At 31.3% G+C, this 17,955-nt stretch overlaps 1 protein-coding gene across 1 annotated transcript in view; it reads right to left on the reverse strand.

Annotated features, from left to right (window-relative positions):
* Positions 1–623: 623 nt before the first annotated feature.
* Positions 624–17,955, reverse strand: part of LOC145293335 (transforming growth factor beta receptor type 3-like) — a 234,891-nt gene continuing 217,559 nt past the window's right edge. The window contains exons 10-17 of the mRNA XM_080139980.1: positions 16,566–16,712; positions 12,931–13,146; positions 10,788–10,914; positions 9,410–9,488; positions 6,532–6,709; positions 4,814–4,940; positions 3,040–3,198; positions 624–1,379 (exon numbers count right to left, since the gene is read on the reverse strand). Of these exons, the coding sequence (XP_079996106.1) occupies positions 1,282–1,379; positions 3,040–3,198; positions 4,814–4,940; positions 6,532–6,709; positions 9,410–9,488; positions 10,788–10,914; positions 12,931–13,146; positions 16,566–16,712 (1,131 nt within the window). The 3' untranslated portion in view covers positions 624–1,281. The remainder of the gene's footprint in view (positions 1,380–3,039; positions 3,199–4,813; positions 4,941–6,531; positions 6,710–9,409; positions 9,489–10,787; positions 10,915–12,930; positions 13,147–16,565; positions 16,713–17,955) is intronic.

Raw genomic sequence — 17,955 nt, forward strand, 5'->3', positions numbered from 1 at the left:
AACAAAAACTGAAATGTATCCTTTGTTAGTTTCTGTATAGCAGATGCATATTGATTCCAAGTTACAATGCTTATTGGTGAAATAAAACTATACAGTTACTTATGGTGGACCACATATATCAAGTTACATTGATCCAAATTTCATTATAGGAGTATACACATAGATAGTACAGGCAGATAATCTGGGTTCTTGCTCAGAATTTCCCCCTTAATTAATAATTCTATATCAAAAATCAAAAGTAAAGAAAAATTTGTATGATATGCGTACCTGTGACGAAACAAAACTATCATCCTCTAAAAATCACATAAACTGATCAAGTAGTTTTATTTTTAGCAATTAATGGGAATTCGTAGGCATTACACCATAAATCTCACATTTTGAACTATTGTTGAGTTATCTTATTGTTTATTGCGATTATTTTCAAGATGGCAATACAAGACCACCACTCCTCTGATACTCATAAGATTTGATTTTCTGATTAAAAAATAAAAGTACTTGATCAGTTTATGTGATTTTTGGAATATGATATTTTCTGACAAATCAAAAGTTGCATCACGGCTATGCAAATTGTACAGATTTTTCTTTACTTTATCAATATGGATGAAATTCTGAACAAGAACCAGTTTTTTTTTTGTTTTTTTTAGTATCTGCTAAGACTTTTAGATTTTCATAAAAATAAAATTAGGGTAAAAAATGCATGACCTGAGTTTGGAAAATGGCAAATGGTTGGCGCTCATATGGCTGGAGTCTCACTTGCCAAAAGAGATGAACTATTTTGTTTTTACGAGAGATACCATACCAAGGACCATTAAAGAATAAATGGAGCAGGAAAAAACACCTCCAGCAACCTGAGTAATCCCATCTGGACTTTTAAGCTTAATGACACAGATCAATGTACATTAAAACGTATTGTAGGAAGAAATCATCGGACAACTCTCCCAAAAATAACCGTTAAGCTGAATGAACATCTGAATAATCTAGTTTCCACCAAAACTGTTCGCTGCGAACCCAATACTGCCGGATATCATGGAAGAGCCGGCGTTAACTTTCTTTAAAATTAACAAGTGTTTCAATTTTTTTTTGCCCAGCCGCTGTATAATTATTGATGCATGCATGTTTTTTTATATATATATATACATATGGTGATAAAGCGGAAACAAATATATTATTATATATTATGCATGGAGGTCGGTGTTAACACACACTCACTCAATCACTCATACATACAAGGATGATTGTATGGCCGTTACCAGCAAAGCCTTTTGGTTTTAGTCGGATTTTTTAAACCGATATTGGACTGAACGAACAAGGAGTTGAATCGGCGCTCGTCTCCGTCGTAGATCCTCCCTTTTTACGCTTTGCTTCACGTTTTTGAGGATCTGAAAAGAAAAGATGAAACGTAATCTCCTTATTGAGGTGGCCTTGAAGACAAGATCGAAGCTGTTATTGAAGTCGAAAGTTCCAAATTTACAGGTATAGCAATACGTAAACATAAAAGAAACAAAATATTTACTGAATCTTAACATATAAAGTTAGACCGAAAGTCAGACCAAAATAGCATTTAAGCTGACAAATCAAAAGTTGCTTCTGACTGTACGATATGTAAAATATGATATTTTGATTTATGCAGACTTTGTATTTATTATTACAGAGCCAGTTCTCTATTGATTATTATATTGTACCTAATATATAGTAGTGATTTCAAAAGTTTTAAAAAGAAATATGACTTAGGTGTCAGGAGCGAGAATCGAAGGTAAAACATTTAGCTATTAGATAAGTACTGTATTTAAGCACTTATGTATAAGTTATGACATTGAATCCAACGATTCTTTACAGTAAAATTGTGCAGGTGTCTTATCTAAATTTAAATGTGATATATATATATATATATATATATATATTAGTGATATATTTTTCCCGATCCTGATACAATTACTGATTCCGTAATAAATTCCTGATTCCGTTTCTTTATAGATCTCTAAATATTTAACTATAGAGTTGTTATTTTTCCCTGATTACCATAAAAACACATGCTAAATGTGGAGATATTTTCCTAAATGAAAATAATTACACTTGTGGAGGATCATCTATCGATTTTAATGTTACTAGTAGTTAAAAATCGGTAAATATTTATTATTTTATAATTATTATCAGCAAAGAACGATTTTGTTTTAAACACATTCAAATAAAAAGAGAGAGTCAAAAAAATCATTTTGGTATCAGAAAATATGCACAAACTTTTCCGATTCCAATACACCCAAATGTTCTGATTTTTTTTTTATTCCCGATTCCGATTAATTCTCCCAACACTAATATATACAAGATTTAAGCACACAATTAAAGATGCCCAGACGGTCCACAGAGTTTTATAAGTACATCAGATAAACATATTTATTTTTATATGCGATGAAGAGTTGCCTGAGGCAATTTTCAGGAGCTTTTTTCACTCCTTATTAATAAGGGCATATCCTTATATAACTGTGGTGTGGTGTGGTGTTCTGTAGCTGTGTCTACAATGCAATGTTACATGCCAGCAAGTGCTGGCTTCAAAGACAGGCAACGACTTCTGTGTGGTGACCAAGCCAGTCTTTGGTGGATATGCCATACAAAGATAACAGAGTCAGCAACTCTGTTCTTTGCGGAAAACTCCAAATCTCACTTCTGGATATAACACTACTGGAAAATTGTTTCTGCTGGTTTGACCATGTCAAACGCAATAGTGGGTGGATAAAAAGAGCCTGCATCATGGAAGTGGATGGCTTGTCTGGTACTGACTGCCCACACGACATAGACTGCAACTATCAAGGTGGACTTGAAAGCTTGGTAACTTCATGGGGGGGGGGGGGTACCTTGGAGTGAACTAAATGGCAAACAGACATCCGAGCAGCTTCCAAAAGGCAGACCCATGCAACTGGATACTCAGTTTTTATGATTCCAATGTGGATCTAATCAAAACGCTATGCAACTTTAACTTTGATTTGTCTTAGATATTTGGGTCATGATTGGATGCGTAGGAAAGCAATTAATGCTTCGACTCACCTGTGTAAACCTGAATGAACCACAAAGTGGCTGTGAGGAGGACACCAATAATGAAGGCTGAAAATGCAATGCCGATGACGGTGCCAGATTCTAAACCTTGGATAATAACCTGCTTCCCTGTTTGAATTGGACGCCCTCCATTTAAAAGACCGTGATTTCCTGTAGAGAAAAAAAAAAAAAAAAATATGATTTATTATTTGAATAAAAACATTTTCGTTTTATGAGCAGAATTTTGACATATCATTCTTGTGAACCAAAATTTTCCATTTTCGAAATAATAATTTTTTGAAAGTCTGCTTTATATTTTTTACTTTTAAAGACATAAAAGGTTCAATTTTTAGAGAGGAGTTATGTTTTGATTTCGGCTCCATTGAAAGAAAACTTATTTTATATATCTAAAAGAAATTCAGTATAAACCATGTAAATGAAAAATTACGACAATTTATTATTTTAATTTAAAAATTAAAAAAAAAATTTTTTTTTTTATTCCTTGTCAAATAATAAATTTTTGTAATTTCTAATTTAAAGTGTTTGTACCAATTTTCCTTTTATCAGAACTCTATCTCGAATATTGAGCTTTTTCATCTGGTTAGGATTGTCATATAAATATTAATACTAATCTTTATACTTGCTTGAAGTTTATTATTCAATTTGTAAACTTGAAGACATGTGAAGATAATAGAAAAGAAAAAAAATAACGAACAAAAAAAATGAATTCTCATGTCAATGTGATTTCAAAGAACAAAAAATGAATGATTCTTTGCAGGTGTTGAATAATATGACAGGAGTTGGGACACACATGTTGGGGTACAGAACAGAGTTTCTAGTCAGTCGGAATCAGGAAGCGAGATTGGCAACACGTATTTGACAATGTAGAGAGAATCTAAGCAAGTGTTACCTCGAGATTTTGCCCATCTGCATCTCTCAATTCCAAGAAGAACAATTAAGAAAAAATTAATTTTAGACTAGCTAATCTCTCCCCAATGAAAAAACTCTCTCTAATAAAACCTTTGAAAGCCTAGCAAGTCTCCGTTGTGTTTACATGCACAAGTAGATCTGTCTTAAGTTAAACAAAAGATCACACACTATGAGAGGAGGACCGCAGTCCACACATGGAAAAGCAACAATCAAATGAATGGAAGACAAGCAACCGTGCACGTATAAAAGAGACGTTATTTGATTTATCTGGTTATTTGATCACTGACGGGTGAAAATGCACATATATGTTTAAAAATACACATGTTTTAAAATACACAGTTAAAAATGCACATGTTCAAAATGCACATCTTTAAAAATGCACACTTAACAATGTACGTGTTTGAAAATGCACATGTTTAAAAATATGCATGTTTGAAAATGCACATGTTTGCAAATGTATGTGTTTACAAATGCACGTTTGAAATACACATGTTTGAAAATATGCATGTTTGAAAATGCACATGTTTAAAAATATGCATGTTTGGAAATGCACATGTTTGCAAATGTATGTGTTTACAAATGCGCGTTTGAAATACACATGTTTGAAAATGCACATGTTTAAAAATATGCATGTTTGGAAATACACATGTTTGCAAATGTATGTGTTTACAAATGCACGTTTGAAATACACATGTTTGAAAACGCACTCGTTCAAAAATGTACACATTTGAAAAATGTACGTTTGACGCATAAAAGACTATGTGCGAACTAGTTGTTTAACATAAAATGTTTTACAAATAAGAATTATTCAATTATAGAGATATAAAAAAAAGAAGAAGAAAAAATGAATTCTCACGTGTATGTGATTTCATGGAATATACAATGAATGATCCTTTGCTGATGACGTTCACAAAATTGTGATGACCGCTTTCAAGCGACTGCAATTTCTTGAACTTTGAACAAAACTCGGCTGGATGTATGCACTGAAAAAAAAAAAAAAATGCAATATAGTTCTTATGAGAACTTTTTTATAAAGTATTAACTAGTGATGAGAACGGTTCTAATCTTTTTCCCGATTCCGATATAATTACCGATTCCATATGAAATTCCAGATTCTGATACAATTACCGATTCTGATTCTTTATAAATCTCTAAATATTTAACTATAAGAGTTGTTATGTTTTTCTCTGATTTCGTAAAAATTCATGTTAAATGTGCATATATTTTCTTAAAAATAAAAACACGCTTGTGAAAGGGGGGGGGGCTATAAGCAATGAAATCTTAATCCAATGTATGGAGAAGCGAGGTTTAATAAAAAGTTTTTCTGCCATCTAAATAAGCTAGCATAAACTTTAGGGATTTCCCCTCTAACACATCAATTTAGTATGGTAAAGTTTAGCCAGGAAATTGTTTTAAAATAAGCAAAGAAAAAAATGGTTAAAATATGTCTGAGAAATAACAAGAAAGATTTTGTTTTAAACAAAATCAAATAAAAAAAAAAATGATAATTAAATGAGTCGTTTCTGACATCAGAAAATAGAAACAAATTTTTCCAATACCAATTCCGATACCTCAAAAAGTTCTGATTTTTTTCAATTCCTAATTCCGATTAATTAATTGGCACGTGTCGAAATTTGAATCTAGTCGGGTTTATAATTTATATATTGCAGTTATTTAAGAAAAGTTACTATTGCCCATTTTAACAATGGAGAAAAGAAAATGTGAATTTCATGTCTCGATAGAGTATTGTTTTCTGATGAGAAAATATACTGTCCAAGCAACGCAATAACTTCATAAGTGTTATTTGAAATAGGCTATACCAGAAACAACTCCTAAAGAAATTATATAAGAGGTGATATGCTGATTTTATACACAGTTTTAAAGACACAAATGAAACTGAATGCTCGAGTCTTTCAAATTTGGCAATTGTCCAAATACACATCCAAAAAGTTCACAAACATGTTTTGTCGGATCATAAATTGAAGTTGTTTCATACAGCAGAGGAGTTTAAGATACCAAAATTAATCCATCAAACATTCTGCATGAACATTTGTCAATGAAAAAGCTGTGTCCAAAGTAGATGTCTTTGACAAAAATTGGAAGTTGACAATCAAGAATTAGGGTTTGTTTTACAATAGACAGAGGTACAAAAAGTGGTCAAAACTCAAATATATAACAAATAAATGTTACCGTGACATTTACTAGGTGGGTTTCTAATAGCATTTTGTTGAATATTTTTAAGTCATTGCTGAGACTTCAAAGATGTAAGAAAAACACATTGTGGCCGTTTTTTTCTTGTCCTTGTGACTTTCCTGGATCTAGCTTCTTGACACCACTTGTTTTTCGAACTGTATAAACTTTTAAAAGTAAGTAAAAACACTAAAAACTTATCCAGCTAGATAGAAGAGTAGCTATCTTGCCTTTAGTTACACTTACTTGTTATATATTTTGTTTTTTGACTCATTCTTTGTACCTCTGCGAATTGTAATACAAAGCACAGGGTTTATTTTCCAAAATGAAATATGAAAAACGCTTTTGGCTAACATTGTGAAACTAAGATATCAAAAGTCTCACCTGTCTCGTCCTCCAAGTTCCCGATTCCAATTTGATGTCTTTAGCACAGGCAGTCATCCGGCAGCTGATGTGGTGAATCTTATTCTCGGAAACATGTGGATTTACCTTAAAGCTGAACTCTTGTATCCCTGGTTGTTTGTTTGTCTGCCAACTAAAACTCCCTTCTGCAACGGGACAACTGCAAGAAAGACAAAAAGGGAATAACAAAGACAATTAACAAACAAAAACAGTTTATAAGATAATTTCTTTTCATTTACTAATAAATAAAGTAAAGTTAGTTGCCTTCAATTTTGGTCATTGATAACTTTCTTCTTATAAAATCAACACTTGAGTCAGGTCTGTTGGTCCGTGTTTTGTTTGTTTTTATTTTTTTGTTACAACATCTGTTACAGAGAGGATCTGGAGTTGCAAATGGCAAAGGTAATTCTGGAGAGGATAATCGGCTATCTGGGCTTGCGAAGATGACATCAAAAGAAGCCAGATCCAAGAAAGTCAGTCAGAAAGTCAGTCAGAAAGTCAGTCAGGGCAACGATCCTAGATCGAGGTGCTTCAGCAATGATGTCAAAAAAGTTCAAAATTGGGGATGCAGAATTTTCGGGGATTTGGTAATCAGCGAGACTGACCAACATTTCAGACAAGAAACAAAAAATGGCATTGAGGAATGTTCTGACGTCTTCCGTCCCAATAAAAAGAAAGACTACTAGACAACCAGAGAAAAGAAGCGACTGCAGTATGAGAACGAACACATTATCTTTGCCATTTTGCACACACACCACTGCCACCCTGTGACCCCCAACCCCCGCTGTCAGTATTGTCACTGGAGAATAAACATAGCTCTAATCATTCTTGTTACTTGTTATTAAAAGTACAAGAGACTTTTTTTTTGACGTCTGATTGTGGAGGCGCACATAATTGTACAAATTCAAACAAACCATGACTAACAATCTGATCAGTCTTATGAATAGCACAACACATCTAATTCAATTTAATTCCTTTCCGAAAATACTTTGACCAGAATGGGATTATTTTCATATGGATGGCATCTTAAAACATGGACGTAACTCTGTATTCATCAATACAAAGTCACTGCCCTTTATTTGCAACAAAAGATATTTTGAAAAAAGTCATAGTTGAAAAAAAAAAAAAAACATTGCATAAGCAACGAGAAGGAAAGAGAAAGTTAGAAAATATATATTTATTATCTATAATATAAACGGCAAACGTCTGTGTGTATGTATGTCTGCCAAAAAATTTTGACAGACGTGTTGAAACTGGTATCGTCAAATCTCAAACTTTTAGATGACAAATATCGAAAAATTGGCCAAAAACATTAATTCCTTCATCCTCAACTGGGCAGTTTTCTACAATTAATTCCTTCATCCTCAACTGGGCAGTTTTCTTTTTGACTGACTAGCTTTAATTTCAACCTTCACGACTTCCGATTTTGTGATGGATGCAACGGCAAAGACATCACGTTTTTTTTTTTTCATGTTCTTTTCCTCCCTTCATGGTACGGGTTTGAGCCTGCCTGCCTACTACGACTTTTGTTTTTCCTCTCAACACACACCTGGGCAACTCCGTGCACCCAGGCTAGTTCAAATATAAAAGTCAAAGTCAGTTTCTTTATCAACTTTCTTCCTACAAAATCAACATTTGATTATGGTTCGTCAATTCTTTTAATGGATTGTTGTAACATGTTGTTAAGAACAATAAAATATAATTCGATTTATGTTCTTCAAGAAAATACTTTAACTGGGTTGGAATTATTTTCATATGGATATCACCTTAAAAGAAATGGGCATACGAGGTACCTTCAATAAGTTTCCAGACTTTTTTGTATAGGCATTTAAAATTGTCGTAGACTCTTGAAAATTCAGTATGTTAGTGCTAGACATCTTTGAGATGACTTACCAATTTTTATGATTTCAGATTCAAATGAACAGCTGCAGCAGGAATTGGAATACACCCTATTAAAGCCTGATTGTCGCAGCTGGTGAATTTCAAAAAGGCAATCTGGACGTGAGGACACTTTATAAGAACAATATGCAATAAAATTCTGTTTTAAACTTGGAAAAAATGCCACAGAGACGTATGGAATGCTTCAGGCTGCTTTTGGACCATTTTGTATGAATCTAGCATCAGTTTTTGAGTGGCATAAGAGATTCAAGGAAGGCAGGGAGTCTTATTGGGATGATGAGAAGTGTGGGAGGAGTAAAGAAGTCAGAACACTAGAGTTGATTGGCCAAATAAAGAATTTCATGCATAATGACTGTCATGTGTCTATAGAGATAGTAAGTGCACAGTTTGATGTCAGTATGGAAACTATACACAAAATTATTCGCAGGGAACTGAAGATGTGCAAAGTTTGTCCCAAGGCACTCCATCCTTGTTACCATTCGTTAATACAAAATGGATAATAAAATAGAAGTTAAAAAAAAATTTTACACATTTTTTTTAGACTATTTTATTCGCGCATGGATGGAATATTATTGCCACATTTAGGCTAGTACACCAACCGCTAGTTTCTCTAGAATAAAAAAAAAAAAACAGAACAGTTTGCCAAGCTTTGGCCTCCGTCCCATCACCAAGTGTTGCATCGGAGAGGAGTGAGAGTTTGAAAAGTAATATGAGAATGTGGAAGTAAAAATTTTACTTTCTAAACTCTTATGAGATCTAACCCATCTCTTGTCAATGGTATAGAATACTGACAGGTGTGTGTAGTTTTCTAACATGGTATAGGGAGCCCTTCTTCTTTGCAGTAGCCTTTTGAATAGAATTGACCGTATACAAAAATATGCATACAATTTTGGCATAAAATTACCGAACTCACGGTTGAATCCCGTAAAGCCCAATGACAGCAATGATAACAATAACTCACCCATTTCTGAGTAAAGGTTGAATTTTCCTGCCATCTTCAGTTAGGGAGCAGTCAGTCAGCTGAACCCCATAAAGGTGATCTGAAAGAGAGAGAGAGAGAAAAAAAAAAAACAGTCAAATATGGAGTACAATATCTGCTCAATTGATATCATGTTAAATTATATTTAGATTAAAGCGTTTCTTATTAACCTCTTTTTCTGTTGACTCTAACCATGTGATTGATATCCACAATAACGCAACACACACAAAATGTTAACTGCCTGTTTAGAGAGAAAGCTAAACACATGGTCGATACAAAAATATATTCTAAGTCTTCCTTTGTGATGTTATATTTTTTGGGGGGAAAAAAATGGAAAAGGAAATTAAACTCACATTCAATGCAAAAACAAAAAAAAATTCTTTGTTCTTATAGCAAAATTTGAAAAAAATATTGAACTTAAGTGAAACCAATAGTATCTACTGAATTGTTATGTCACTAATGAAAATATCCCAAAATTTATGAAAAAAGATAAGTTATAAAATTAATTATTAATGAAAAACATTTTTGAACATGATTAACAAAAATTAAGTTTTGCTAAACTGGCCAAAGATTTTCAGTTTTCAAAAAAGATTTACCTCCCTTTCATTACAATTAAAACTCTCCAGTTTCTCTTTTTGCAAAGTTTAATTTTTTGCTAATTGTCTTCGAAAACTATTTTGATTAATAATTAATTTTCTATCTGATAATTTTATACCTTATCTTTTTTCATAAATTTTGGGATATTTTCATTACAGTGACATAACAATTCAGTAGATACTATTGGTTTCACTTAAATTCAATATTTTTTTCAAATTTTGCTATAATAACAAAGAATTTTTTTTGTTTTTGCATTGAATGTGAGTTTAATTTCCTTCTCTTTTTTTTCCCCCCCCCAAAAATATAACATCACTTTTTTGTAATTTTTGGATATGTTCATTACTGTAGCACAACAATTAAGTAGGTACCATCGGTTTCACTTGAAATTCAATATTTCAATTTCTGAATTTTGCATGAAGAAAAACCGAAAAATGTTTCTGTATTCTTTAATATCCCAACAATTTCGCCTGCCGCAATTCAAATTTTGATTTTAATATTGATTTATATATATATTTGATTGCATAACCTCTTGAGTGGAGAGCTATTTTTGTAATAGAAAAATCACCAAAAAAGTGCATCAAAAAGAAATTAACACTGTAGAGAAAAGAAAATTATCTAATTGTCCAAAGTAAAAAAAAAAAAAAAAAGTAAAAAAAAAAAATCCAGTCAGGTGCACATGTGAAACAAGGTTGAATATGCGGCAGATGTAAATAATGACAATACTGTCAGATGTTTCAGAAACATCATCAAAAGTTCAACTCACCGCCGGACACTTTTGCTTGGACATAGATGAATTTTTCTTTAGTTGAATAAAACGGAAACTTGTTGTAATGATTCTTGTAGAGTGGATCATCATAAAAATCCAAATGGAAGCGTAATTTCGGATTAATCTGAAAAAAAAAAAAAAAAAAAAAAAGACGTGATAGGAGGCGGACAAAGTTTATAAATCTGGAAGTACAAGCAAAAAAAAAAAAAACAACAACAAAAAACAGCAAATAAAAAGATAGAAGAAATGTTATACACATTTAACAAAGCCCAATCTTCTCACTGTGAAAGTTCCTAGTTGCCGAAAATCTTTCTACAATATTATTCACATTTATATATATATATATATATATATATATATATATATATATATAAAACATATAAGGTGGAACGATAAAAGTGTTGCCCTAAAGAAAACAACACTACAGGTTTATTTTAAAACTTTTATTGAAAAAAATCAATTCAGGTAACTTGATTATGTAGGAGAGCTGACATCTATTCAATGAAGCCGCCTTTAGCCTCAATCACTGCCTCGAAACGGGTCTGGAAATGGAAGCATGCTTTTTCCACAAGCATCGAGCTGGCTTTGATGTTGTGGGAGGTCATATTAGTGATGTGCTTGACGTATAACCAAACAAAATAGTTCAGCAGGTTATGGTCAGGTAAGGAGGGGGGGCAGTGAGAGAAGGGGTACAAAGTCGTAGCACTCCTTCTGAAGCCAAACGTGGGTCTCTTTGGACTTGTGGCCCGGTGCTGAGTCCTGCTACCAAATCCAGGGTCTGCCAACAGCCACCTGATTGCAGCAGGGGATCACCACACTCTTCAGCACATCCAGGTACACTTTGGTGTTGACTTTCAAGCCAATTTCAAAGATGTGAGGTGGCCCTCACTTGAAACCACACCAAAGACCATAACCATGGCTGGATACTTTGTTTTCACCACCCTGAAACAATTTTAAGAAGGAGTGTTGGCATACAAGTATATATTAGATCATAAATTATAATTTTGCACAACTAGGTTTCATCAGCACGTTAGAAAAACCAATTTGTCAACAGTTTCAGTCCATGAATAATGACCTTACTTATTAACACAGTGGGTATTCATTTATTTTTTTTATCCACAGCATATTTTAAAATGCTCCAGTTATTTCATAGCCAATATTGATCATCATCATAAACCTGAATATTTTTTATATATATATATAAAAACATAGATGAAGAATATCTAAAAGATGTCCTTCAATTCTAATCTTGGATATAAATTTTTTTAAAAAGTTTATAAACCTTGCATGCATTAAAATACATTCGTTAGTACAACAGGCTGAACTTCTGAAGAATTAGTGTTTTGATTTTTGGTCCTAGATTTGTGTCTTAAAAATTTATATCGGAAATGCACCAAAATGTAGCAGTTATTAAAGACAAAATGATTCTCATTTTCGTCCATACAGAGTTATCTCCCTTTGATTAAACCAGACATGATTCTGAATTGCTTGAACAATTAATATGAAATAACTTTTTGTCAGTAGAGGATTACATATATAGGGACCAACACGACCTCCCCAGGCTATGTAGTATTGTTAAGATAGATTCGACAGATCAATTTTTCTTTGAAATATGTCGTTTTAAGCAAAAACAATATTACATACTTAATTGTCATCTAGAAAATAGTAATACATCCAAAAATTATGAAAATTCATTGAGTACTGTGCTTTTAGGAAAAAAAGTCTATCGCTATATGCTACAATGGTGGAAGCCATTAGGGTGTAATCTAAATTTTGTGTTCAGAGTTATGTCCCTTGTGTGTGAACTCTTCTTTGTTTACTTTATAGATATCTAAAAAAAATGCAATTTTACCCAATTTTCTGTAACAATTAATTTTAACTGTAAATAACTTTCAATTACCTTTTGTAATTTTTTTTTATATATTACTATTTTAGACAATTAAATACATAATATTTGTTTTTGCTTAAAAGGACATATTTAAAAAAAAAATGACAGTAACTGTCTTAACGAGCATTAAGACTTCAATACTCTATGCCTGCTCTGGCATTGGATATTATTTCTGACCATCTTTTCAACATAACGTAACCAACTGTCCAGCATCAGACCAGTTTTTTTTTTTTTTCATATCATCCAAATCACCTTTTTCCTTGGCGAACAGCTAAAGTGTAGGGCGATCTTCTGCGGAGGGAAGTCTTCATCGTCCTCGTGCGTATCATCAACTGGAATGAGGTGACCAGAACCGGACCCATCTTCACTGTAACTGCCGTCACGTCCATTTCCAGAACCTTCCGGTTGAGTAACCTTCGGAGGATTGGGAAGAGGCTGCTCCATCTCAGAAATCGGTAGGATTTGAAGCTAAAACGTAAATAAAAAATATCAAAGTTCAATGAATAAAGTTACTCCTATTGAAAAATTATGTCACTGACATCTTAAAGATATCAAAAGTAACAAGATATGGTTGCTATTTAACATAAAGCAATGCCCTTTGTAAAAAGAATTGAGATCTCTAGGCCTCCGGTAGTACGAATGTAAATAAACATAAACATTATAATTTCCCTGTCTAGCCAAATTGAATAGTGATGATACGGCAAACAGATGAGTGTGGATATATATATATATATATATATATATATATATATATATATATATATATATATATAAAATCATAATCAAGTGTATATAAATAATCATATATATATATATAAATAATCATATATATATATATATATATATAAATAATCATATATATATATATATATAAATAATCATATATATATAAATAATCATATATATATATATAATCATATATATATATATATATATAAATAATCATATATATATAAATAATCATATATATATATATATAATCATATATATATATATATAATCATATATATATATATATAAATAATCATATATATATATATAAATAATCATATATATATATATATAAATAATCATATATATATATAAATCATATATATATATCAATAATCATATATATATATATCAATAATCATATATATATATATAAATCATATATATATATAAAAATAATATATATATATATATATAAATCATATATATATATATAAATCATATATATATATATATAAATCATATATATATATATAAATCATATATATATATAAAAATCATATATATATAAAAATCATATATATATAAAAATCATATATATATATAAATCATATATATATATATAAAAATCATTATATATATATAAATCATATATATATATAAAAATCATTATATATATATATAAAAATCATATATATATATATATGATTTTCATATATATATATATATAAATAATCGTATATACATATATATATAATCATATATATATATAAAATCATATATATATATAATCATATATATATAAATAATCATATATATATATATATATATATAAATAAAATCATATATATATGATTATATATATATATGATTTTATATATATGTATATATATATATATGATTATTTATATATATATAAATAATCATATATATATATATATAATCATATATATATATAAATAATCATATATATATATATATATATATATATATATATATATCATATATATATATATATATCATATATATATATATATATAATCATATATATATACATATATAAATAATCATATATATATAAATAATCATATATATGATTATATATATAAATAATCATATATATGATTATATATATAAATAATCATATATATGATTATATATATAAATAATCATATACATATATACATAAAAATAATCATATATATATATAAATAATCATATACATATATATATATAAAAATAATATACATATAAAAATAATCATATATATATATATATATATAATAATAATAAAATACGCATCAAGTGTGCTTGAAAGCCAAATTACAAATTCTATAATGGAATTCACACCCCTGATGTTAATCTTGCATAGCCAATGCACCGTTCTCGGCATTTCAAAATACAACTACTCAGTGACAACACGGGGATCTTTACTACTGACTTTTTCTCCAACTTTACAACATGGCAAGAAAGAAGAAAAAGAAAAAAAACAAAAACAAGCAAAATACTGAGGATGGAGTTTTACTCCGAAATATATTTAAGTTATAAATTTCAAACAAGTAAGATATTTGTTTATATACATAATATTGCGTTGTAATTCGGCTTTCAAACACACTTGATGCGTATTTTATTTCATCCAAATTAAATCAACGCTTCTATAACGGAACTCACACTCCTGACATATATATATATATATTACCATTACCAGATTCAAAGGAAAAGAGAAAGGTTAATCTTCAAATGACAGAGTGGAAAACAGAATGATCTCAAAGGAGAAATAGTGATCCTGCCAAGACAGTTGGGGAAAAAGCTGATTCAATAAAAACGATTATGTTCTGAGGAACAAGGGATTTTTGACTGGCGGCATTGAAGAGAATGCATGGGCAGAAACCCCCATAAAGCTAAGTTAAAAGACTTGTTCCTAGCTGAGAAATTGTCCTGCATCATAAAGCCATTAACACCCAAAGAACTCGACTTTATGCAAGTGCACCAGTATATCTTAAAAATGATTTCATGCAATACTTATTTTCGCTCATAACGATCTCCAGAGTTATTATTGATTGCATATTGGTCTGAGAATAACACAGTTTATTTCAGATCTACCCCGAACCCGACGTCAAGTTGCAGCTGAGCGAAACAGCATGCCAGCCTTTCACCTAGCAAGGATGAACTCAACCATAGCATCTGACGACGAGCGGCTGAAAATAAAAGTGTGCACGTTTTGCATGCCCAGACTATCAGAGCGGCTGTTTTCAATAACCAGTAAGCATCTGGTTGCATTTCGAGGGGTCCACCACTAGACAGAGCCAAGAATGTAGCCAGAGACTTAGGGTTAGTATGCATTTTCTTGCCCGTGTGTATGCTGCAGCCCTGCTGGGTTGCATCTATGATCCTGTGAGCACAGGATCGACAAACACCCTCAGAGTTTGTATTCCATGCCCCCATGTCAATCTTGGAGGTCAGATTTGGATGTTAAATTAGAATATTTTTTAGTTATTATGAACTCATCTAGGAAAATAGTCGGTCCAATGTCAGTTTCGCTGAGGAAGAATAGGTCTGATTTGGTCTCCTGTATTTGGGTTTCAACCTCTGCAAGGTTGGAATGTAGATCTATGATGTTGGAGAAGGACAAATGGGATTATCTCCCCTTTTGCTAACATATTCAATGCTAGGCGGTGCTTTATTAGTATGATTATTTGAAAAGTTTACTAAAGAATAGAGTCAACATTTTTTTTTACAAAAGAACGTCTAGACACACATTTGTTCACAATTGTAGAATGCATTTATTTTGAGGAAAATAGCAAGTGAATCACAAACCGCAAATTGACAAAAACAAATTCCAATAAAAATGTTAACCGTATCATACTGAGAGTAACCTGACTGTAACACGTAATACTCATTGATTTCCTCGGCCTGACACATTGAATCTGCCAATATTATACATTTAATAAAACAATGAAAAAAATATATATATAAATTAAAAACTGATTCAATATAATTAATATTAACATTTGCATCTAATAAAAAAGAAAATAAATATCGCAAATTCACAATTTATCTGCTAAAACGTCCATCTTCAATGCATAATTATTAAAGATCGTCTTGGCTTGATACAGGTCTATGTTCACCCCGATTTAAAAAAAAAATGATTAAAAAGGATATAGTAACACACTTACCTGATTTGAATATTTGACTGCAAAACTCTTATGCGTCACTGTATCACACTGAGAGTAACCTGACCGTAACACGTAATATTCATTGATTTCCTCGGCCTGACACATTGAATCTGCCAATGTTATCTGTTCGCGTGTCAAGCCATATTTCTGCAACAAACAAAGCAAAAACATTAGAACAACATTTTCCATTTATTGAATTGGTGATAAAAAAAAAACAAATTGTAAGAATCACCATTCTTGTCTTCTTTTGCGTTATTGACTGAAAAGTGGGGTGTCAATTTAATAGGACGTTATAATTTAAAAGCGATCCCCCATGCTAAAAGTCATTAAATAAACATTTCAAAATGTTTTTTTTTCCTGCTAATATGAAAGTTAAGTCTGTTATCGACAATAATCTGCAGAAAAAATAAAACATGAACAGGAATTCATTTTACGGCAGGGGGGAAAGCTTGTTCAGGTTTGCCAAAAGATCATATATTCATGGAACAAGGAAATACTATAAATGTATTAAATGAAAGCTAACATTCATGTCTTATGGAGTTGATATGCTTTGCAGCAAGTCAGTAAATCTATCTTAGCTGAGGCCTTAAATAAAGAAAATGGGGTTGCTGGAATGATTTTCAGTGGTTGATGGTTAACGTCCATATAGCACCAAGATGGCACCAAGAAACATATAGCACCAAGATGGCACCAAGAAACATATAGCACCAAGATGGCACCAAGAAACATATAGCACCAAGATGGCACCAAGAAACATATAGCACCAAGATGGCACCAAGAAACATATAGCACCAAGATGGCACCAAGAAACATATAGCACCAAGATGGCACCAAGAAACATATAGCACCAAGATGGCACCAAGAAACATATAGCACCAAGATGGCACCAAGAAACATATAGCACCAAGATGGCACCAAGAAACATTGCAAACTATTGCAATGTTTCTTGGTACCATCCATGCATTGCTAAAAGGAACCCTCTTTCGCTAGTACTGCCATACTTAAACCGATGCATATTAATAGTTGAAACAAATAAATGTAAAAGTTGGGCACGTTTCTCACAGAAACAGTTAAAGTAAAAACACATTTTTTCAAATTAATTTTTTTTTTTTATATATACTGCTTATTAATTACAGTAGAATCCCTGGATACAGTGGCCCTAGGATATGATTTTTCAGGTTACGATATGGAATACATATTTTTCCGTCCCTTGGTTATAATATTTTCCCCACCTTACGGTGTTATTCATAACGTTATTTGATTATATACATGTGTATTACATACTGTACTGTATTTTGTTACTAATTTTTAATGCCGTATCCCAGGGTTCTACTGTATCAGTTCTAAGGTTAACTAATTTGCATATCAACTTTGAAAAAGGACATATTAT

Source organism: Euprymna scolopes, chromosome 2 (assembly GCF_053919585.1).
Source record: "Euprymna scolopes isolate OS-2025 chromosome 2, ASM5391958v1, whole genome shotgun sequence".
Lineage (NCBI taxonomy): Eukaryota > Metazoa > Mollusca > Cephalopoda > Sepiida > Sepiolidae > Euprymna > Euprymna scolopes.